This window comes from Apis laboriosa, unplaced genomic scaffold, assembly GCF_014066325.1.
Source record: "Apis laboriosa isolate Shangri-la unplaced genomic scaffold, ASM1406632v1 scaffold49_cov149, whole genome shotgun sequence".
Lineage (NCBI taxonomy): Eukaryota > Metazoa > Arthropoda > Insecta > Hymenoptera > Apidae > Apis > Apis laboriosa.
The window spans coordinates 1,956,177-1,982,513 of record NW_025223500.1 but is presented as its reverse complement, the minus strand read 5'-3'; the positions used below and the strand labels follow the sequence as shown (position 1 = coordinate 1,982,513).

The following is a 26,337-nucleotide window of genomic DNA, read 5'->3' as shown; positions in this document are numbered from 1 at the left end:
TTTTGATATATATTTTACTGCCGAACGCGAAGTTTCTCAAAGATAAAGAAAACATGGATAAGAGAAAAAATAATATATAAAAAAAGATCATTAATGATCTATGACCCATGTTGTTCGTTCTTTACTTGTGATAAATTAACCAGGGAAAAAAATATAGAAAAGAGATAAAAATTTATATCAGTTACCCAGTGAGAGAAATATATCGTAGTTTTGTCGTGAATATGTTGTTAAGTTTTTCGCTATCGGCATGAACAAACGAGTCTGCATGTGTACATACATATTTTTCAACAAAGTTAGTTTTTATATTGCAAATAAATCCTGGATAGATTTATATTTTGTATACTTTTTTTCTGTTTAGGTTGATATAAATATATACATATGTAATCTTATTTTATATTTATATGAATGATATAACATGGAATTTATTCAGCAATACTTTATTACACACGTATACGCACATATTATAAAACATACATGCGCGCACTTATATTTATTACTTAAAAAGTTATAATATTGTATCATTGTTATGTACGAACTTAAAAATTTTGTTATATTAGTGTTCAAAAAAGGCTATTTGATTAAATAATTTCCATTTGTAATGCTATATTGCTGAATATTATAAATATTTAAGAAAATTAAATTATAAATTTTCTATTTCTTTCACCTTTTACATTTAATTATTTAATAATTAAATAATTGCAAAATATTTATAATTTCATAATTAAAAAATGATTTTTGAACTATTGATTTTATATTATCATAAAACGTAACAATTTATTTTCAAATATAAATATACGCAATATTAGTTTTTAGATATATTGTTTATTCTTTGTACAATTACGATATGTTTACATTGTACTATGTTCATAAATAATTTTTTATTTCTACATACAATTCTACTGAGCATTCAAATATTTCTTAATACAGAAAACGAATTTACACACTTTTTTGTTCTGACATTAATATTTTTTATAGTATCTACTACGATATGCATAAATAAGTACGATATGTATACTATACAATATGAAATGTTAAGTATTATGTTTTATTACTTTGTAAATTTTTTTTCTTAAACTTTTACATACAATGAATTTTCTACACTATAGCATTAATCTTGTGAATAATTTATTAAAAGTTTTTTTTACGCATTGAAATATAATGTACATTATTACAATTATATAAATTAAAAAAATTATGATTATTTAAATAATTTGTTTTAAAATTTATTTTATTAATTTTTTTTATTTTGTTTCATTAACATTCAATCTTGAAGAAAATATATTGCAAAAATTATACATTTATATTGTTAATTTTTAATTTTTTTTTTTATGATCTTTATAAACAATTTTTTTATGGCTCAAAATAAGCAACTCATTCCTCTCTTTCTTGTTTGAAATTCGCGAAATAAGAAATCCAAAAGTAAAAAAGTAGTGTATTTCATTGAAAGCGAAAAGCTATAAATTTTTAATATTTAGTAACATAGAGGAAATGTCATTCTATTCGTTTTTGAAAAACAATATTGTTGATTTATTTACTATTTTTGCTACTATTTCGAATTTCTTGTCTTGTTTAAAAACAAAGTCAAATTAATATGTAATCTTATTAAGCAATTAACCGGTTTCGAGCAAGTTACTTTATAATAAAACTATATTTCAATATATTATATATAAACTATATATTATATAACAAACTATTAAGATTTTTTTTATTCTGATATGCTCTATTAATTCTACATTATCTATAATTTTGTTTGTTTGCTTACATATACATATATCATAATAGAACAGAAAATTAAATTATCTACATTGCAATTTTAATACAGAAATATTTAAATATTTATATATATTTAATATATAAAAAATATTTAATAAATATTTTTTTAATATTAAATATATATAAATATTACAATCATAATAAATCAATATAATAGTATATTTTCTTCCAGATTAAAATTAATGCTCTTTTAATCGCAATTTCGAAAACGATTTTTATTATAAATTTTTATAAATTTTGAAAATTACAATTTATAATTTTGCATTTTGAAACTTTACTTTCTATATTTTCTATTTAAGTACTAAATAGAATAAAATATAACAGAAAAGATGTATACAAACAAAATACAAGCTATATTTTATTATTATTCAATTTATGATAACACATCCTTTTTATGCATACACATATTATTTTTCTATATTTTAAATTTCTTAATTAACATATCGTAATTTGTTTGTTTCCATCTTTCAAACATATTTCAATATTCAGTTATATTCTTAATCTTATACAATACTTCATTTCATTTAAAAGTATATCAAAATTGAAAGGCGCAAATCGACAGTGTTTGGTAAAGAATCAAATGCACTGTAACTCTTAGCATTAAAATACGAATTGTCTTTCATTGTAAAAAGCATGATTGATCTGCCGCATCATACGAAATGCATGTACTGGTTTTGTATTCATTTTAGTCTTTTTCATTAGAGTATCGCGATAACTGCAACTGTATCATTCTATTACATGTATTTATAAAATATCTATATATACATATACGTACACGTATGTAATGCAGATAACATAATAGATAATACCTGCCCGAGCTGCCTCTATTCTGTCGCACACTTAAATATTTAGTGCTGTTTTTAACTTAAAATATCTTTGATTTATGGAGAAATTATTCTTCTCCTTATAGACAATGGATGAAAATTATGAATATTTATTTGATCAAATTAAATGAAAAAGTTAAAAAAAAAACGGTTACCAATTAAGAATTACTATGAAATATAATATTGCTAGAAATTTTTGTTTTTATCAAATTTAATGATTCTTTAATATTACTATTTTTAATTCATATAATATTAAAAATGTCATGAAAAACTTAAAATGCGTACATATTTTAGCTCTCATATTGCATACATGCTTGGTAAATAGTAATAATGTAATGTGATTATCCTTAATACAGTGATGCATACAAATATTTTATGAAATAAAATATATTAAAAATATTAAAATATTTATATAAATTTTCATATTGACTTCAAAATTAGTTAAATTTATATATATAATAATATATATATCATTTGAAAGATTTTATTAAATTTACATATTAACATATTAGAGTAAATACATCATTTTATTTATTTAAGTTTAATGATTTTATTTAAATAAGTATGAGAAACAAAATAATTAATTAATAATTAACAAAAATTAAAGGATTTATTAAAATAAAATAAACATCTTACTTTTATAATCAGATATAAAGAAAGCAATTAATATTATAATAATAATTAAATCAAACATTATATTATTTGAAAGAATTATATTGTTTTTTCATTTTTTGCTTTATATAATTTAAATGACTGTATTTAAAAATAAAAATTACTGGAGGTAGCATTTGTGTGCATTTTTCATAATACAATAAACATTTACATTTACTTTTATTAATAGAGGAAGACATCAGAATAATATATATAAAAATCATAAGAATAATATAATAAAAAAATAAACTGATAAATTATAATTATATGATAAAAGATTTTGTAATTTTATAATTAATTATGGTTCAAGCCAAATTTTATCACAAAGATATTTTATCTTAAAATAATAAAATAAATACAAAAATTTTTCAAAATTTATATAAATCAATAATGTATCCAAGCATGTAATTTTTTTCCTATAAATGCTATTTTTCCAGCACTAAGAATCAATTAAAATTTTGTTTAATTTTATTAATTCGTGTGCGTGTATGTAATCATAAGATCGCTTAGAACAATTTTTCCCGAATTTTATTTGCAATATGTATATATGACAATATAAATATTATATCAAAAGTATTAGTAAATATTTTGATAATATAAATCATTTTAAAGCAAATATCACTTTTAATATTAATAAGTAAAAATAAATTCAAAGAAATAATAAATTATTAGTGTCTAATATACATATATACATATATATGTATATGAAAATACAATATATAGAATAAAGATAATAAATAATAACTAAATCAAAACTATACTCTTATATAAAAATAAAAATAATTAATAATTCATTAATTGACTAAAGTCAGGCAGTTTCTAGTTTTGTAATTCTATTATTTTTTTAATTTTTTATTATTAAAATCTTTATGTAAATCTTCATAAATGAAAAAATATTAAATTTTATTTAAGTACTCCAGTATTTTTTGCTATTTTCGAACGGCAAAGATCATTTTTTAAATTAGCCAGAAAATAATAAACAGATGCAGGCACAATAAAAGTTAAAGATCATAATGGTAAATTATAAATAGCAAATTGAAAAAGTCTTATTAATAAAGTTGCCTTATCTTAAATAAATAAGCAACAAATAGAAATTGTGATTTCATTATGTTTTTTATAGATAAGAGACGCAGCATGAATGCTACCATAATAATGGTATAAAATGTTAATTAACAAATTTTATAAAATAATGTATGTATATAAACTACATAAAAAATAATTTTAGTTGTATGATACACATAAAATATAATATTACAGTAAATTAAATGATGCAATGGTCCCGAAATTTTTACTATGAAAAATTGGAAATTGGTAACCCACGAACGAATTAATCAAGTTTCGGTTAATTTACAAACTCTTTTCATCGATAAGATGTTTCATACATCCTATATCAAAGTGATAGTTATATCCAATATATGCTGGTGAACAAGCAGACTATATTTAAAAACTGTTTACTCTTATATATGTGTACGTTTTTTTCCACAAATGTATCAAATAGTGAGGACAGAAAAAGAAGAAATAAATCACCTAGAGAACAACGTCGGGCAGGGAGCAATGCCACTAGGCTAATTGCGTCCCACTTCGTCCACCATGATGTCCCATACCAATCATAGAACCGCCACCGCCAATATCATCGCGTACAATTTTTCTTTCTTTGTAATAAATTTCTTCGCTTTCCTTATCGCATAATAATAAAATCGCTCCACCAAACAAAAATATAGCTGCACCCCAACCAACTCCATATGCCCAACCAAATTCCCACATTGGTCGATTACCTATAATATTTATATTATATAAAAATTTATTATATTTAGAAAAATGAAACTAATTGCAAATATACAAAAAAACATTTAGAATATTTTTCAAAAGCATACAAACCAAAATTAAGTTCTGCAGCAAAACATACTGGATATATTACTAAAGCTATTAAAAGTGATATCACTAAAACAAAAAGAAATATATATTATAAACATATATATATTTATATATATATTGAAATTAATTAAATAATAATTAAATAATGAATCTTACATGCAAAACCCATGCAAAAGACTGCAAATCTATAATATTTATGCTTGTCACGATTATCTTGTGATCTTAAACCAAGACCAGTAAGAATTGTTGCTGCAATATCTGTTATTAAACATACTACACATAAGGCAGCAGCTGCTTTTATATAGGCTGTAAAAATAAAAAAAAAAACAAATTTATTATTTTAAATATTTCATTAAAATTAATTATTCTTTTATCATACCAACGTCTCTAGCTTGGAAACATCCTGCAGAATCTGGTACATTAAATGGCAAAGGTGTAGGTGCTGCTTCTTCAATACAATGTGCAAATAACCCTTGTCTCCATCCTAATGCCATTAACCAATCAGTAGAAGCTAAGCCCATTATCATTAATAATATTACTATTATTCCACATATAAATGCTATCACCTATAGGATAAGAATGAAATTTTATTTTCATATCAAACTTTTGTAAATTTTTATAATATTCTATATTTCTAAAAAATTTATGAACTATAATGAATATTAAATTAATTCTTAAATTAATCAAATACATGACAATAAATTATCACAAAAATTATTAATTATAAACGATGATTTATAAAAACGCCAAAAATTTCTTCAAAATAAAATGCCTAACAGATCAATTATGTAGACAAATATAATCGCCGATTAGATTCATATTAAAATATAGCCCACATATACCTGTGCGATTTCAGTATCGCCCATATGATCTTCTGCAACTGTATACATGATCATCGTAAATATCCAGTATATTTTTTAAAATTAATTCTAGTGGTTAAAACCGAGAAGCCTAGTATATAATTAAAAATGGTTTTGAAATGTTCACAGTTTCTTTGGTCTTTTCAACGAATACCATTTACGGGACATCGTACACTCTTCCACGCATTACTCTCAATAGAAGATGAGGAAACATTTAGAAATAATTGGAAGATATTAAATTTGCAAATGATTAACAATTACAAAGTAAACACAATTCGCGTTCTTTTTACTTTTGTTCTCGCAATACACAAAATAATTTTTTAATTTTGTTTCCGCTTTAAAAGTTATGCACACTACATTGTTGCTAAAGCTTTAGTTTTTTCCTATATTGGTTCGTTTATCAAAAAAATCTTACAACAACGAGGTCAAATAGAGACAATCTCCATTGGAAGTTGAGGGAGTAATTGAGTTCTAGGGAAGCTGCGCCCATTAAAGGTCTTGGCGCAATGCGCGTACATGATAGAGGGTGCTTTTTAGTATGGATGAAATTTGAGACAAATACTTCTTATAGACATTTCCTTACGTGATCGTAAAAATAATATAAATATCTAATTAAATTTTAAAGTTCTATTTTAATTTTTTTGCTTTATAATATCGAAATATTTTGTCATAATCATCTAATTGAAATTCGAGTTTTATCTATATTGATTTTATTTTTAATAAAATTTAATTTAAAATTTAATAATTAAATTATTTTAATAATTGCAATAAATATACAGCAATAATTATTATTTTATATATTAATATATTATATTATATATTATATATTATATATATATATTATATTATATTATATTATATTATATATAATTATAAATGATTTATAAATTTATAATTTGAAAATTTAGTAACAAATAAATGTAAGTAAATAAAATTAAGCATAATACAAAAATAAGTTAAAAATAAATAAGAAAAAGATATTTAAATATTACCTTCAAGGGCCTAGTAATAGTGATTGTTTCAATAGTAGTTGTTTGTGCCATTTTTGTATGTTAATATCTGAAAATAAAATAAATTCACCATAACAAAACAAAATAAAAACAATAAAATAAGATCAATGAAATAAATAAATTATTATGAATATAATTTAATAAAAATAAGAACTGTTAAAAAGAAAAAAATAATTATAAAATTTATGTGTTAATAGTGATTAAGTTAGATAATGGAATAAAAGTCATTAGTAAACTTTATTAATTTAGAGTTAATATTTATTTTATATTATATTTTTTTTTTATTATATATATTTTACATAAATAGAAATTGATATATATTACGATATATTTATTGATATATATATTTAATAGTATATTTTATTTGTCTTACAAAAAGTAGTAATTTCGACTCTCCAAGAAAAAAGATTCATTTCATTTTTTATTATAAATAATAGGTTATTTCACTATTATGATCAAATTAAAACCAAATTCTGAATCTATAATGATTGCTATCTAATAATAATAATTTTTTTCGTTTTCGAACCATATTATTACCATATCTATTACATATGATAGATAATTTAAATATATACATTTTAAAACAATCAAAATATACCTTTTATTTAGATAACCTTTTAAAACTATTTTTTTTATAAACATGTTATTTTTCATTGAAAATAATTATAACTATATTATATTATAATTAGTTTTTATGATAAAAAATATGTGTCATTTCGTATCAAATCGTAAAAAACATACTTTTCTTCGAGGAAATCGAAAAATAATTTTTGGATTATATTGAAAATACATAATAAATGTTCTTCTAAATGAAATAAATTGAATCATAATTGAACTATAAATTGAATTAATTATTTTTTGTAATGCATATCGAAATTCATTATGTTCATTCTACATTTATGTTTATTTAACATTTTATTAAGCATTTTAACATTATTATGTATTTTTTTAAATGTATATTTTAATCATTTTAAACGTTTTAATATTTAATAATATAACATTAAATAACTTAAAAAATTTATTATATAATAAAATATATTTCAGTAAAAAATATACGATATAACCAACTTGATTATGTGTGGTAAATAGTAATAATTGTTCGTTATATCTTACATAACTGATATTTCGAATAATAAGAATATATTTTTATTTTTTTTAATTATTTGATTAAATATCAAATAAAAAAATATTTTTTATCTTAACATAATCACTTACAATAGTTGATATGTTCACTCTACAAACTTATCAATCTCTGCATATATATCAAATATTAAATGAATAAATATGATTTTAGAGTTTAATAACTTGTAAAAAATTTACGTAAAAAACAATATCAGGAAAATTAATAATATGATTTGATTCTGAGGGTTATGTCACTATAAATGTCAACAAAGATTTCAATAATACGTTCATTATACACTCGCGTACTACTGATATATATATATAATATATATATATATATATATATATATATATGTATATAGAAAAGAACATACATTCAATGAATAATACTTTAGAAAGCAAATAAGGATCGAATATTCCTATTGGTTCTCTTTGCATCGAGATTTCTAACCTCAATACTGATTGGTATTTTTCCTATTTCGTTATTCAATACGCTTCTATAATTTACTATACTTTCATATTGCGTCCAATAGAAAAAGTGATCTTAAAGTAATTATCTTGAAATATCCAATAAAAATATAATATAAGTTTACAATAATGTTAAATCTGTTTTTCAATTATTGTTAAGGGAATGTTATAAAACGACAAATAATTTTTTAGAATTTACTTATGAAAATTTGAATAAAATGTTATATATATTAAAATAAATGCAAGGAAATTTAAATTTCAAAGTTAAAATGTAATATTATTAAAATATTATAATCTAATATGGAACTGTAATATTTAATAATTTTATTTTTATTTATATGTTATGTTAACAAATTAATAGATAAATATATAATTTTATAATAATATTTTATAATATTGTTATATTATATTATATATTTATTAAAAATTTTCACATTTCAATACTTAGTTTTTTGTAATAATAATAAATAATCTTTTGATATTTATTCATCGTATTGAATTGAAAATTGCATTAGAAAGTATTAATTTATTAATAATTTAATACAAGATATTTTAAAAATATTGATATAAATCTAATTGAAACAGATGTATACGTTTCTAAATATAATGATGACGTCACAAAATGACGTCAGTATTACACATATTTCTTCACTAACTATGCATGCGCGCGCACCATATACATATATTTTTATACGTACATTTAAATTTCATATAATTTTTTTTACATTTATAATGTATTCATATTAATTTCAAAATAATTAAAAATTATATAGAAAATATAATTGGAAAACTTAATAATTCATTTCTTTTTCAAATTTTCAATGTCAATCATAACGAAATTTATTATTAACAGTTAACGTAATTTTTATTAATGTTAAACATTATAAACTATATATAATTAGATTATTTTTTATCTTCTCAATTTATAAATAAAGAATAAATTTAATACTTAAATGAAATAAATAATTATATAAATTATTATTAATATTCATTATTGTTTAATGATAAAAAATTAAAATATGCAAATTCATTTATAAAATCACATATATTTGAAATATAATATTTTTTTTCAATATTTGAGTAATTTCAACATTCTGTATTTTATATTCTAAATTTTTTTTTATATTATATTGAAGTATCGATTAAAAAATTTAATGCTTGAATAAAATGTATATTTATATTATGTATATTTATATATCAAAAAAGAATTACTAACTAATTAAATAAATTAAACATTTTAATCGATTATTTTATTTATAAATTTTTTATAACTAATTAATTATTTTATTATAAATTGTATATGTATATTATATATGTATGTACGTGTAGTATATTGTATAATATTGTATAATATTGTATAAAAGAAATATACAGGAAATAATTAATATATAAAAAAATAACTATAATCAGTTATTTATTTGTTTTATTAATAATTATTAACTTATAATTAAATAAAAATAATATTTATTTATTTTAATTTATAGATTTTAATAATTTTTACATATAGTTAAAATTAAAATATCGTCATTAATTATTTTTAGAATAAATAATAATTAAAATTATATTATTTTTATTCTTATTAATCAATTAATGAAATAAATAATACATTTGATATTTCATTATAAATATTAATATTTAATTAATTTTATAAAGCTAATTGTTTACGATATATTAATATTTAATCATTAACACAGAATATATTTAACATGATAAATCAATTAATTGTAAATATAGCAATCATTAATATATTAATTGTAGTTTATTAAAAGTAAATTTATGGAATATTTTAAAAAACACGATTAATATTACACATGTGGAGAGCATCAATTCCATTACTATCCGATGCACGATCAGTTTTTGAGGGGGTGGAGGGAAAACGTCGGCCATTTTGATCGTGACGCGCAGCGCGGAGGTCGTGGGCTCCACCAGTGACGAAGCCACTGGAGTTTTGACGTGGCTGCTACGTACCTGCCTGTTTGCCCACTCCGATTGCAGCAAAGTTGGTGACGAGAAATACGTAACTGGTAAGTACCCAGCTGGAGAATAATAACAACCGGACATGGACCACTGCGCTTATGGTACATAGAAAATGTTACCGAAACTACTAGCATTTGATTTCATGATCCCAGTACAATCAATTTTACGTCTGCTATGGAATATGCCGTAAAATATGGCGCCTTAAGGAAGATGTACGAATTTCTCGAAAAGGGCAATGGGGGTTACGTGACAATTCTGACATCTCTTTTCATCGCTAACCAACACATCGTAATATTAATCGGTACAATCCTAGTCACATTTCATCATGTTTTTTTTATGACTTCTGGCCCTTCGCTCATATACGAAAACATCTTAAGTGTTTATTGTTCTCGTATTATTTTTAGATCTGCTTATGTAAATGACGCAGTAACACCGCCGATCGCTGACTGGCGGGAAATTTAAAACTTTTGCACTTTAATGGATAACTCCAATTTTGAGTTGAATATGTTTTCAAATCCTCGATACCACTTGTTCTGATGATGTTTATCTTTAGTCTGGAAGTCAATTCGTGATATTTCAAGTATGCATATATTTAATTTTTTAAATAAAAAATTGTATGCATTTTTTTGTATAGTTTTCTTTTCTTGAAATGTTTTAAGAAATCATCAAAAAATTAAACTTAAACTAAAAAAAATATAGGTAATAATTGTATGAAAGGACAATTTAAATCTTAGATTTTTTGTCATATAACAATTTCTTCATGCAAAATCACAAATATCTAATTATAAGCAATATGCATTCAAATCAAAATAAAAAAAAATTATTTATAGACATATAATATATTATATATTATATATTATATATTATATGTATTATATATTATATATATTATATATTATAATTTATACTATATTAATATAATATTATATATATATAATATATATTATATATATATGAATATAAATATAAATATAAATATAATTTTGTAAAAATATATTCAATTATGAAAATACTTTTTTGTTTTGTAGGGTTTGATATTCCCAGGCTATGGAAAGTATGGTTGAGGAAAATGGATCAGCTGTTGACCCATTGTCTGCAGGTTCTCAAAGCGGCGATGCAGCACCAGCAATAGCAACATCGGTACAATCTCTCAATAGAACACAGCAGCAAACTCATCATCTGGTAGCTTCTACCAGCATTGTGCAACTGACACTACCTACGTCAGGAACAACACAGGTATACAGGAGAATCTCCTGTGTATCTATGTCTGATAATTTATTTACCTGTTTAGTTGAAAGCATGCATATATAATTTATTTATGTTTTTAATCATAATTATCAGTTAATCAAATAATTATTGTGTAAATATTCAATCTTGCATAATGCTGGTTCAGAATTAAAATTAAAGAAATTAAAATTTGAATTCATTTTCTTAATTATTTTATTTTTAACATAATTAATATAATATTATAATATATATTTATTTATAGTAAATATATTTATGATAAATATTTATATTCATTTTATTTGCATATGCATGATGATACTAGTTAATATCAAAATTTGTTATTTTTGTTTTATATTAAATACATTTTATAAATATTCATGTTCATTTTAGTAATATATATTCTTTAATATTCATAATAGTTTATATGAAATGCTCTTGCTTTATATAGGTACAATCTGTTATACAGCCTAATCAACAATCAGTAATTCAGACTGCAACAAATATTCAACCTGTTGCTATTTCAAAAGGAAATGTCATTCTTGTCAGTAAACCCAACTCCGTTATACAAACAGCTCAAGCAAGTTTACAAACACTTCAGGTAAGTTTTTTTTTAATTTTGATTAATAATTTTTATTTATATTTAAAGATTAAATACTGTTATTAATAATTTTTCTTAATTTTAATTTTTTTTATTAAATAAATTTATAAATTTAAAATATTTATAATATTTATGAAATATTATATTTTATATGATATTATATAATTTTTTATATAATTATATAATTATGATATATATATATTTTTTTTATAAATATATATATTTAAAAAATAATATTAAAATATAATAAAATATTGTATATTATTATATTAGGTGGTTGAGACTGGTAGTGATGATAGTTTCTCAGATTCAGAAGAATCTCCAGAACAAAGAGGAGGTATCCTTACCAGACGACCATCATATAAAAAAATTCTTAATGACTTAGGTGGTGGTGAAATTACTGGTATGTAAAATTTTTTTTATAACATATTATATATTAATATATTGATAAAATATTAATTAATTTTTTTAGAATTAAAAACAAAATTTTTTATTTGTTAAATATAATATAAATTGCAAATATTTATTATTTTTTAATTAAACTTATTATAAATTCAGTTATACAGAATGTTAATATATTTATTATTTTTGAAGAATCAATTCTAGAAGTCAAAACAAATACAAAAATTGATAAAAAAATATTAGATGAGATTTATTTATTAAATTATAAGCAATTTAAGTTCATGTTAAATGAAATGGAAATAGTTTATGATAGTGATGTTATACAAAAGATCTCATTCTATTTCCATTTGTTTAATGTAAACTTTAATTGTTTTTAATAATTTTTAATTTAATTTTTTAACTTAATTTTCTCATTTGACATTTTTGTATACTTTTATTTCAGTCTCTAGAATCAATTTCTCAAAAATGTACTCTTTTAGTGTGTATATATATTGTATACAGGATGGATAATATAATATGACTCTTAATTTATTTCTTATTTAAAAAAATATAAAAACTTCATATAAAAACTATGTAAACAAAACATAATTTCATGTTATTATTTTTTTTCAGAATATATAGAGATTAAAATCAATTTCATATTTTTAAATAATATTACATTTTAATACAGATGGTTATAAAAATACTAAGTCATTTATGAAAAATAAATTACTAATTTAATAAATATTCTAAATTGAATTTTATAAAATTTATTATATAAAAAACAATATCAAATATATTTTTTTGTTGACAAAGCATATTTTTTTATTTCGCTTTTTTTGACTTTCAATTATAAGTTTTCTACATTGATAATTTGTTATTATAAATAGTTCAATTTTTTTTATAAGGAATGCTTTGACGATATATTGAAAAATATATGATTCTAAAAACAAAATTGAACTTAATATATTTTCTATATATTTATCTATAAAAAAAAGTTATATTTTATATTCTATACCATGCAACTTTGGTATGAAAAATTTTTAGTGCAGCAAATTATTTAACAAATTATTTAAAATAGTCATGCTTCACAATTCATTCTGTATATAATTCTCTATTTAATTTTTAAAAATTAAAAATATAAATGTAATATTATGCACAGAAATAATAAAGTGCATGTCAGTTCATACAATTACTTTATCTATTTTTTTACATATTTCATAGATAATTATAATTATATCAATTATATCATTAATTTAATTTAAATCTTACTAAATAAATGTAAAATCGATTTGTTTTATAAGTTACTTATTAAATGAATATTTAAGTGCATTAATTTCATTAAATAGTTTAATAAGAAATCTGTGAATGTGATATTTTATGCTTTTTAATATTTTATTTTATATAAAAAAAATATGCCATACCAAGCTTAAAATTTAAGATAAATTATAATAAAATTTAAGATATTTTATCTTTTATTAATCCTAAGAAAAACACAACAAATTCTCCTCTAACCATTATATATATATGTAATATGAAAAAAAACATTTTTTTTTTATTGTAATAAATGAAATCCCACTATGCTTATTTGACATTAATAAATTTAAAATTATTTTTTTTAATAATTTAGTTATATTTATTAATTTTAATAAAGTTTCACTTTTTTTATATTTAATAAAATTTTCATAATTAAAAAAAAAATAATAATAATTAAAATTCGTTATTATTATTATAATATTTATACTTCTTAAAATAGTATTTTATTATTAGTTTTGATTTTTATTTTGATCTATTTCCTTTTTGTATGAGCTGACTGCACAGTATTATAGTAAATATATAAAAAACAGCAGCCAGAAAGGAAATAGCATATAAGAATATTTTACTTTCATTATATTTTTTTAGTAATGCAAATATCTATCTTTCTGCATACAAATTTTTTTAAATATACATTATATTTTTTTAAATATACATTATATAATTATACATTTTTATACAATCAGAAAAGTTACTCAGAAGAAATATTAAATATTATTATTTTAATAATATTATTTCTAGAAATGAATATTATTATATTATAAAAAATACATTTACTATTTTTTAATAAAAAAGTTTTTTTTATATTGTGGGAATTTTTCAAGTTCATTTAGATTAAATAAATTAACACCGATAACAACTCTATTATAATAAGGGGTTGTACTAATTCGGTGTTACAGACGGTCGATTGCCCCCTCTAGAATCATCTTCTGAGTGTGATTCTAACGTGGACAGTGAAGTGTCTTCCCATTCGCTTCATTATCAGACAGGTTGGTTATTTTTTCTCCTATATATCTTTCCTGGCTGTCCTTTATTTAATTCTGCACAATTATAATCTTTGTTTTTTTAATTTAAAATAATGTTAGAGGAGTAAATTAGAACTGGAGTAAATTATTAAATTAAAACATTTAAGTAAAATTTAATTCCTTTTATCTTTCATATTGCCTAATGTGATATTTTGTATGTTTGCTTGGTGTGGCATCTTTGCTTATGGGGTTTTTAATCGTTTATGAATAGGTGCATAAATAATGTATATAATCATAATAATTGTTAAAAAACTATTCAAACTTATTTTCATTTTTTTTTTTTTATGTACTATACTTAAGTACTATATTTAAAATAAATGAATTCTAATAACTTTTTTTGATGAAAAATTATATTACATGAAATAAGCTTAATAATGAATACATATATTTATCAATATAATATATATACATACAACATATATATACAGGTATATATTTAATATTGATATAATATATCAGTAATCATAATTAATACAGATCGCAATTAATATAATTTACAGTAATTCCTGCTGGTACCATTCAAATTGCAACCCAAGGCGAAGGTGTTCCTGGACTTCATACACTAACTATGAGTAATGCAGCAACAGCAGGTGGAGCTATAGTACAGTATGCACAAGGGCAAGATACACAATTTTTTGTTCCAGGTGCGCGTTTTTTCATAATTTTTCTTCATAATTGAATTTTATTATTTTATTATTTTTTTTTCTAAATGATTTTTAAATATTTAAAAAATTTTTTTTAAATTAAATAATTTATAAATATAAAAAATATAAAAATTAAAAAAAATAATAATAATATGAATTAAATATTTAATATTTTAATTTGCACTAAATAATTATGAGCAAAAAAATTAAAAATTTGGGGAATACAGTCTCTGACAATGTTTCAGCTTACACAGGACATGGTGTCGTAGTAGAAGATGCAGCTAGAAAAAGAGAATTGAGGTTGCTCAAAAATAGGTAAGATTTAATGAAAATAAAAATATATTCAATGAGATATTGTATTTCTATTTTTATTTTTAAATATAATAAATAAATTTAAAAATATAAAAATATTTCTTATTTTTACAGACAAGCAGCCCGCGAGTGTAGAAGAAAAAAGAAAGAGTATATAAAGTGTTTAGAAAACCGTGTTGCAATACTGGAAAATAGAAATCAGACGTTAATAGAAGAACTCAAATCATTAAAACAACTATGCGAACCGAAAACTGACTGAGGTTGGTGTTTAATGTTGAAACATTGTATGAAAACTATTAACTTGCTAAAAAAAATTGTACATGTCTTCTTTGTGTACATTATCTTAAAAGTTGTTAAGTAAGCAATGGTGATGTACATGCATTCTTATAAATAAGTGTTTCTGTAACATACTGTATTTAAAATGCGAATATAAAGGCTTGTGAAACTTGCTATTACTAAAGCGAGAAGCCAAAGGTATATGAAATGCAGAGATAGCAAACTTATAGGCAATATTCTGGAAGTCAATCTATATTTTGGATAATCATATGAATTTAGGTTATTAATGATTACATATTCAAAATATGTTAATAAGAAGATAATGACATTAGTGTTTGGAGCATATTCATTTATATTACAGTAACTATGTGATGTCAAATGATATATTTAAAACTTTCAATTATACATAAATATTATATTCTTATGTTTGATTCTATTTGAAAAATTTTACATTAGTAAAAAATGAAGAGCATTATAAAAAAAATAAGGAGAGTGTATTTATTTTAGTAATCAATTTAATATAAATAATTGATCACTAAAAATACACATATTTGAAAGAAACGCCTTATACACAATATTTGCTAGTATAATTAGGAATTAGAGACAGTTATAAATTAAGATCACATAGTTTCTGCATTAAAAAAAGCATAGTTATTAGATAACAGTGTCTATATAATTTTTTTTCAATTTCTTTATTCTTTTATACTTGAAAAAAGTAGATCCATTAAAAAAATGAATCTATTAGAAGTATTTGAGGCATAATTAAAGAGATTAGAGATAATTGTAAAAAGATAAATAGATCGAAATTCTACTACTTTGATCATTGCTGCTGCGACATATATATGTATAAAATGTTATCTCAATATAATTTTTTACTTTAAATACGAACTTCAGAAACATATTATGAAAAAAATGTAACTTATATAATGTAGAAAAGCACTAGTTAAAATATTTTCATTTGATTTTATTTTTTATTTTAAGACGCCTTAAGTGCGAAAAACTGAAAAACAGAATTTGTAAAATATGAATGTAATATATATAGATATATATATATTTATATATATATATATATATCTGGAGTGCCTTGAAGATTTCTGTATACATATGGTATACAAATAAACATGCGCAAGTGCGCTCATACATATGCATACCTAAGTATGTGTCAAATTACATATTTTAAGTAAATATGGGTACATGCAATATTTTTAAATTACATATTATGTTATAGTTTTATGTTCTACGTAAAAATCGTACAGTTATGTTAAAATTAAAATTTCTATTCCAATATATCTCCATATCTTTTGGAATTAAATAAAATTTTTAAATTACTAGTATAAATTATATAATATATTCTAAATTGCATATAGATATAATTGAATCTAAATCATGTTACAGTAGAAAACAGAATGTATTACAATCAAATAATTTATATATTATGATTTTTAATATCAAGAACAAGAAATTATTTTTTAATATCTGACACATATTTAAAAAGAATTATTTGTCTAATGCATTTTTTCTTCATAAAATCAATGTTATATAACATAAGTATAAAACTATTTGATGTATAATTTTGATTGTTATATATTTATAAAAAAAAAAGATTTGAATATCCAGTTTGATCATTCAATAATTTAAAATAATTATTTAATAAGTTTGTGCATAATTTGCTGATTATTTGAAAAAATGATATAATTTTTTTTTATAAAATGTTAAAATATATTATTATTGTAAAATTATTTATATAAAAAGTATAATAATAGTAATAGCTATATAGTAATAACTATTTGTACATATTATTTTTTTATATCAATAATATATATTTTTTTAACAAAATTATAATAAATTTTATGATTGATCAGACTGGAAAATTTTTTTGTATAGGCACAATGTATAAGTTTTCAAATTATTTGCTGTTGAACTTTTCACTTTGATAATAGAAAAAAATAATAGTTATACAATATTCTTATGTGCTTAATATGTAATTTGTAATTATACAATTTTATTGAATTGAAAAATAGATTATTTCCAAATTATTCCCTATAAAATGAGAGTACAATGTGCTTATAGTGATATATTACAAAATAAAAACTCACTATAAGTTTCTTTTCTCGACAGATTTGAATTTGACTTTAATTTAGACTGTACACATCATCTGTGTTTTAATGTTAATTATATGTATGATATATGTATATCTTGATTATTGCACCGATAATATGAAATATTGTATATAGATAATACATGTATTTTTACATATCATTTGTCTTTAAAAAATATAATTCATAAACCTCCTAAGAACTCATTATTATTATAGAAAATATAATATTAAAATTAAAATATTAAAAAAAAAGACTGAAATAACAAATTTAAATGCTTAAATATATTTATTAATAGGATATTAAATATATAGAAGTATATATTTTAAAAACTTTATTATATGTATACAATTATTTTTTTGTTAAAAAAAATCATGTTATCATGGATTTTATTCTTTTCACCTGAAACATAAAGAAATATTAAAAATTATATGTTCTATAAATATTATTAATTTTTAATTTAAATTTTAAAATTCAGTTGGTAGTGCATGTAAAGAATAATCATGAATTCATGAATAATAAAAATATCATCATAACAAATTTAAATATTAAATTTTATAAAAAAAATAATATTACTAACCATATTTCAATTTATCATATCCTTTCCAAAATATATTTTTTTATTCAGAAATCTGAAATCAATATAACTAAATTAAATTTTTATTAACAATAAAAATATTTAATTTTTTAAAATGAATAATTCAGTTGGTAGTGCATGTATTAAAAAATCATAAAATCATGTAAATGATAATTCATCATATAGATTTTTAAATTATACATTGTAAATAAATACAATTAAAAATATATATTAATCAATTACTTACTTAATTTTTTCTTGCTATTATTCAATTACTATTATAACTATTAAAATTTATATATTAAACTTAATTACATTAAGATCAAATAATAATTATATGAAATAATAATATAAATAATTTGATAAAATATTTATTTAAAATTCTCGTAAATATGAAAGATTGATAATTAAAACATTATTATGTAATAATGAAGATTAATTATTAAAGATGTTTTTAGATTATAAAATCTTGAATGTAATAAGTTTTTATGCTAAAATTAAAATATACACGTGTATTAATTTTTAGTTTCAAAAATTAAACAGAAAAAAAATTATATTATACGAGATTTATTCTTCAATATTTTTATTTTTAGTTTCTACTACTATTTTTTCAATCAATTTATATCACTATTATATCACTATTTTATTTTTAATAATATACAATTTATGTAATTTTTAAATCTCGCTTCAAATACTTCCATCATTCACCAACAAAATATTCTAAAAGAACGAATAACGAATATTAAGTTTTCACTTTCTTTCTGATTTTGGGTAAATTTTTATGTATGCGATGATTTTAGTTAATACTTCCTAAAAAATATTTTTTATAAATATGAAATAAATATTACGAAATTTATGGTATAAATAAGTATATAAAATACAATTTTATATTTAAATTTATATTTTAGTTTTTTTAATTTCATTTAATTGTATCCAATTAAAAATGATTACATTTCGTATTTATGATAGATATATTTATATATAAATACCTATCTAGTTTTTACCAATTTAATCTCAGTAGTTGCAAATGTCAGTCTTGCAAGTAGTTACTAGTGAGAATTGTATGTTGTTCGGAAAAAATATGGAGGTAATTAAAAAATGTTCCAATATGATTTTAACAGAATTTTAGCATTTTTTTAATTATCAATTAATATAATAACAATCGTTAGAAAAAATGCAAAATTTAAGTTTAAAAAACTAAATACATGACAACAACATTAAGTAATGTTATTGATATTTTACACTATTATAATTGTCGATCGTAAATCGCTTAATATTCCAATTTACGTAAGTTTATCTTAAATTTCATAAAAATTAATTGATTAACATATTAAACATATTCATTCAATGCATAATTTTTAAAAATAATCGAATCATTTTTAAAAAATTACTGTAATAATCATCAAAGTGTTAAACGATTTATCTTGGATACTGAAATTTCTCAATAAGATTCTGATTTATTAACAGGCGAGAGGAAAATAAAAATGACGGAAAGTTTAATAAATGAATGGTTAGTAGACTGTGCAGATGTCTCACCTTCAGAACTTCATACTTTTGCTACTACCTTATCACAAGATAACGAAATAGTCAGAGCTCTTTATGTACTTTTGGAAGAACGTAGTAAATATAGTCAGGTAATATATTTCTGAATAAAATTTAAGTAATCTCTTTAATATAATCTTATAATATTTTAAATTTATTAATTAATAAATATAAAAAAAAATATATAATTAATAATATTATAAATTTTATTAATATATATCTTAATATTGAAATAAAACTTAAATGAAATATCTTTTTATTATAATTTAATATTTTATGCAAAAATATATTTAAATATACATTATTTTTTATTTATTAATGTATTAATAATGTTTTATTCATTATAGCTGGTGGATACAGTATGTGATCAGTTATATAATTTTTATCGATCTCGAGAAACAGAATTACAAAGATTTACCTTACAATTTTTACCAACATTAGTATACATTTATTTAAATTCTGCAGCTCATGGTGATATTAAGGTAAGACTATATAATTAATAAGACATTTAAGTATAAATTTTATTGGTATTTCACATTTTATGTCAAGTTATGATATATAATTTATTTGAATGTTATGTAAGAAAACAATTATAATTTAAATTAAAGATAAAATTATAAGATAGATCCTTTATCTAATTATAAATTAATTGTATTATATAAAATGAAATATTTAATAAAGTATTTTCCAATTAATCACAATATTTTATATTACAAGATATTTTTAAGTTTTTTTTTAATTATAATTTTTAATTTTAATTTTATTTATTAATAATTAAAAATTTTTTAAGAATTTTATTAAAATTTTATTAAACATAAAAATATTCAGTATTTATTTATATTATTTTTATTTATATTATTTATAAATATTGAAAAATGCAATTCATAAATAAATTAATCCAAAAATAAAAAATCATTATTATATTTGAAATATATGTATAAGTATATTAATATTATAGATATTTTTATATTTAATAATATTTTTTAAACATTTTTTTTTTTAAATAAAAATATGTTATTTTAAGTATAATTATAATATATTCTGGAAACTTAGATAATTTTTAATATAATTTTTAAATTGATTTGAATTTAATTAAAATTTTCTAATTTAAAAATTAGAAAACATTGATCTAATCTATAAATTATATTCAAAAAAATATTATTATTATAGTTACTTAAAAATTTATAAAAAAATTTTTAATTTAATTATCTATTATATTATATAAATAATATATTTGATTTATAATAGAATTATTTGATTCAATTAATTGATTATTTTTAGCTAATATTCATTAATATTTTTGTACTTTAAACATTTTATTAACATAATTTTAAAAAATATGAAAAAAATTATTGTTTCTGTACATAAGAAATACATTATATACATTTATATATATATATACATTTATATTTATATTATATATATATATATATATATATAAATGTATATATTATATATATACATTTTTTCAAATCTTTAATTTGATCTTTGAATTTTATTTTCTATTTCACAGAATTGTCGGTCTGTAGAAACATTATTAATTGGTCTGTACAATTTGGAAATAGTAGACAAATCTGGTCAGCAGAAAACAATTTCTTTCAGATTACCTTCACTTGCCATGATATCCATATTTCATGAGGTATTTTAATGAAAAAATAAATAATTGAATCTTATAGATACACAATATTATTATAATTATATAATTATTTTTTTAAATATAGCCTGTAAGTTTGGCACCTGCTTCTTTAACTGAAAGTGCAGTACGCAGATTTGAAGAATGTAATACAAAACTTGTTAATTGGGGTCCATTGCAACAAGTTGAAACACTAAATGCTCAAAATAGATTAAAAGTAATGACTGCTCTTCTTTTTATTTACAATCAACAACTTGGTTACATAAGTAAATTTGCATTGGAGCAATTATGCAAAGTTGCTACTAAGTAAGATAAAATTGTTTTTTATATATTTATTAAATAATATAATAATTATTTAAATAATTGTTGATAATTGTAAATAATAATTTTTTAAATAATTTATTATAGACTTGTCACTCAAGGATTTATGAAACCAGGACACCATCAACGATCTTCGTATGGAAGCGAGTCTAGTTTTGTTCCAAGGCTTTTACCGCGCATACCTGTCTCCAGTCAATTTCTTCTTGAATTTTTACATGCTGTATACTTTGCTATGTGAGTAATTTAATTATATAATATATAAAATTATATATAATATAATTTATATAATCCATATAATTTTTAATTTATAACATTTATAAAAATAATAAAAAAAATATTTTATCAAAATTAATGGAATTATACATAAATAATGAAATAATATATATTGACAGGTATAATGACTGTTGGTATTTAGGAACACAAGCAGTGGAAGATATTCATAATCGAGCATGTTATGAAACATATCCAGATGTTATGCTAGTTACAAATGCTATACGTAATTCTGCGACTACTGGATCATCAGGTATATTGCAACATAATCAGTAATAAAAAACACAATATTATATTTAAAATATAATATTTAAAAATATTTAATAATAAGTAATTATATCAGGTCAACCTAGTGATGGACCAATAGGCATTAGCGTTGCATTATCGCCGGCAACCGCAACTGCAACAGTATCTAAATCGATGATAACAAATGCTTCGTTTCGAACTAAAAAGTTACCAGGTATATTTTTTTCTTTAAGATTTTTCATTTATTGAATTTTATATTATGATTGAGTAAATTAATATGCTCAGAAGTTTTATTTATGTTAATTTCTTTTATTTTTTTTTATTTTTAATATATATTTTATGCACATATTGAATATTGTTTATATTACCAATTATAAATATTTATATTAAATAGCATGTCATCAAATATTGTATAGCAATTATATCCAATAAATTAGTATGCATTAAAAAATACGAATAACAGGGATCTTAATTAAAAAAAAAATTTTTTGAATAAAAATTAAGAAAATAAATAATAAAAAAAAAGTATAAATAATAGAATATATATAATATTATAGTATAGTATAAGATATTAATATATTCATAGGATAATTTTTGGAAGAATCAAAATCAAAACAAAAAAAAAGTTTGTATAAAAATATCAGTTGAAAAATTATTTATTAAATTATAAACAATTGAAATTTGTGTTAGATAAAGCAAAACAAAAATAGAGTGCTCTTCATTACATTGTATTCTATTTTTGTCTTGTTTTATGTCAGTAATTTGTTTGATACCATTTTTTTATTTTAATTATTAGAATCTCATGTAATTAGAAACGAAAAATAATATTTATGTATTTTTTTTTTTTAAGGTCCATTGAAAAGATATTTATTCTTACATGAAATCTTCATACATCAAATTTTCTTTTGTTTTCTCTTACTCAAAAACTTCTATATAATATCTTTCATAATTCGAAGATTTTGTTTTTTCTTCAAGTTTTTCCTTTAAATTATCAAAGTTTAAATATATATATATATATAGAATAAAAAGAACATAAGTATGATAACGTAAATATATGTATAAATTTCATGAAATAATAGTTAATAATAATTCTAATTATTTATAAATATCTTTTAATTTATATTTTTAAATTGAAATAGATTAAAATTTACAACTAATATGGAAATTTTAAAAGTTTATGCATATTGATTTTCTTATAAGAAATTAATGTTTCAAAGTCATAAAATATTAATTTAATTATATATTTAAACAAATATTTATAAAATAATATAACTTGAACAAATATATTTTATATATTGTTGAACTAAGCAAATATGCATTGCAAACATGTGTCATTAGACGATCTGGATGAGAAGTTATTTGAAGATGCTATCCAATTTGAGAAACAACAATCAACAATATTTAACACTACGAAGCAATTTCCTTGGTATTGGAAAAACTCACTTCCAATTTCAAATAATGAAGATAACAAAATAAGAAATATTAATTCTTCTTCAATAGAATTTTCTAAACAAGGAAATGTATATAGTCAAAATTTACTTATCAAATCTTCTTCCAAACGAAACAAAGAGTATTTGAAGAAATATATATTTAAGAAAAATGAAGATTACAATATAAAAGTAAATCTTAAAATTAAAAAGGAATATAAAGAAAATGCTGATTTAATTTATGATAATAAGATCGGATTTGGTTCGCATTTATATAATGTATTGGAGGAACAATTTCTAGGCGAAATAATTAATGAATCGATGGAAAATTTATATCTGGATGAAAATAAATCAATTGGTTTTCATATGACTGCTGCTCTATCAACAAATACATGGTACTAGTGATTCAGTTTTAGCACTTTAGAATCACTAAATATTATCAAAATTTCTTCATCAAAACACGCGGCAAATTAGTTGTTACACCATGTAACGTTAACTATTTTAATTAGTAGTAATTTGTGCATTTATTAACAAATTCGTTTCAGAGGAACCACCATTTTATGAAAAAAAAAAATTCAGGCATAAAATATAATGTATATTCAAACGCACATGATGGAAAAGCTGCACGCAGTTTTGGCACATTTATTTTCATTGAAGATAGCGCATTTATGGTCCAGGTTTACCCTATAAATCCTTTACATTCCCATTTTATTCTTTCATTTTGATTTTTTTACATTATATTATAATATTTAAATTAAAGATTATAGAAATTATTTGTTATTTTTAATTTATAACATGCATGAAACATTTCACTTATGGTTATACATTCATATTTTACAGATTTAAGCAGAATAATGTAAATATAAAAGCTTTATATCATTACATTTTGCTTTATTATTATGAAGTGCTTAATTTCTTGCATTTTATATATACATTTTATTATATATATATTTTATAGTATTTTAATATATTTTTTTAGAATATATCTTTCTTAATATATTTTATAGCACATTTTTATTTTTTCTTTTGCTTAGATGATATACCAATTCAAGAAACAAAGGATGATTCTGGAGGAGAAGGTAAAAGTAATCTTGTATCAATCACAGAAGAAGAATTGATAGAGACAAATAGAGTTGGTTCAATGAGACAATCGAAGGATCAAAAGACTGCATCTAAAATTACAAATTTTCCGGTACTTGGAAAAAAACCGCGAGAAAAGGATAGTAAAGTAATTAAAAATATTAGTGCTCTTGAAAAGGAAAAAAAACTTGGATCTCAAGCAACTTCAAAGGAAAATATCAAAGGTAGTTCCTCAATGTTAAATAGTGAATCAACAGAAATTGATGGAAATATTAATGGATGTTCAATTAGGAAAAAAAATAATAGTGTAGAAAATAATTCAATTACAGTAGATAGTAACGTTTCTTTGATTGATAGCGAACGTCTTACATTGAGTGGAGACTTAGATAATATGGAAAATTCTATTACTTTAAGAACACATAATGAAACTGAATCATTAACCTCATCTATTCAGATTAGCTCTGTTTAAATTATTACAATTAAGTTTTTAAAATGGAAATAACAAAACTAGTAGTGGATTACATTAAATGATAATTGTTTCATATAATTTATTATTTAATATATTTTTTCTTTTCTTATTTCTAATTTATATAAAATCTTTTATGTCTTGTATCTTGTCTCTTATATCTTTTTATTAAAAGTTTTTGAATTTCAAGCAAATTAACTCATTTAAAATAATATTAATAAAAAAAATTTTATGCATAGCTGATTCAAAAGTAATCCATTACTATATTGATCTTCGTATTTTATTTAAAAAAATTATTAAAAATATAATGGGAAAGGGAACAATAAATTAACATATATTTTT

The 26,337-nt window shown here is 20.3% G+C and overlaps 3 protein-coding genes across 32 annotated transcripts; 2 read left to right on the top strand and 1 right to left on the bottom strand.

Annotated features, from left to right (window-relative positions):
- Positions 1–4,178: 4,178 nt before the first annotated feature.
- Positions 4,179–8,387, bottom strand: LOC122716802 (transmembrane protein 47). Of its 4 annotated transcripts, none has more exons than XM_043940211.1 (6): positions 8,209–8,387; positions 6,976–7,042; positions 5,503–5,634; positions 5,280–5,429; positions 5,127–5,189; positions 4,179–5,023 (listed from the first exon to the last, which is right to left on the bottom strand). In XM_043940211.1, exons 3-6 carry the CDS (start codon positions 5,615–5,617, stop codon positions 4,809–4,811), a joined length of 543 nt encoding a protein of 180 aa, XP_043796146.1. In that variant the 5' UTR covers positions 5,618–5,634; positions 6,976–7,042; positions 8,209–8,387; the 3' UTR covers positions 4,179–4,808. The 4 variants fall into 4 exon arrangements, with proteins under 4 accessions (XP_043796146.1, XP_043796145.1, XP_043796142.1 ...); XM_043940210.1 differs by lacking the exon at positions 8,209–8,387 and adding an exon at positions 7,367–7,457 and having other exon boundaries at positions 5,503–5,689; XM_043940208.1 differs by having other exon boundaries at positions 4,180–5,023; positions 5,503–5,689.
- Positions 8,388–10,495: 2,108 nt separating this feature from the next.
- On the top strand, positions 10,496–17,808 carry LOC122716872 (cyclic AMP-responsive element-binding protein 1). 21 transcript variants are annotated; one of them, XM_043940335.1, is made up of 10 exons: positions 10,541–10,607; positions 10,713–10,861; positions 10,965–11,140; positions 11,589–11,796; positions 12,236–12,385; positions 12,659–12,788; positions 14,980–15,069; positions 15,606–15,749; positions 15,977–16,064; positions 16,176–17,808. In XM_043940335.1, the coding sequence occupies exons 4-10, from the start codon at positions 11,608–11,610 to the stop codon at positions 16,318–16,320; spliced, it is 936 nt and encodes a 311-aa protein (XP_043796270.1). In that variant the 5' UTR covers positions 10,541–10,607; positions 10,713–10,861; positions 10,965–11,140; positions 11,589–11,607; the 3' UTR covers positions 16,321–17,808. The 21 variants fall into 21 exon arrangements, with proteins under 21 accessions (XP_043796279.1, XP_043796273.1, XP_043796270.1 ...); XM_043940353.1 differs by lacking the exon at positions 10,541–10,607 and having other exon boundaries at positions 10,615–10,861; positions 11,589–11,700; positions 12,254–12,385; positions 16,004–16,064; XM_043940349.1 differs by lacking the exon at positions 10,541–10,607 and having other exon boundaries at positions 10,615–10,861; positions 11,589–11,700; positions 12,254–12,385.
- Positions 17,809–20,045: 2,237 nt separating this feature from the next.
- Positions 20,046–26,337, top strand: LOC122716789 (hyccin). 7 transcript variants are annotated; one of them, XM_043940181.1, is made up of 10 exons: positions 20,104–20,297; positions 20,478–20,644; positions 20,900–21,034; positions 22,066–22,191; positions 22,274–22,491; positions 22,594–22,740; positions 22,899–23,029; positions 23,108–23,236; positions 24,361–24,844; positions 25,484–25,620. In XM_043940181.1, coding segments are annotated over exons 2-10 (1,521 nt in total). In that variant the 5' UTR covers positions 20,104–20,297; positions 20,478–20,494; the 3' UTR covers positions 25,485–25,620. The 7 variants fall into 7 exon arrangements, with proteins under 7 accessions (XP_043796113.1, XP_043796116.1, XP_043796117.1 ...); XM_043940182.1 differs by lacking the exon at positions 25,484–25,620 and adding an exon at positions 24,995–25,364; XM_043940178.1 differs by lacking the exons at positions 20,104–20,297; positions 24,361–24,844 and adding an exon at positions 20,046–20,097 and having other exon boundaries at positions 25,484–26,337.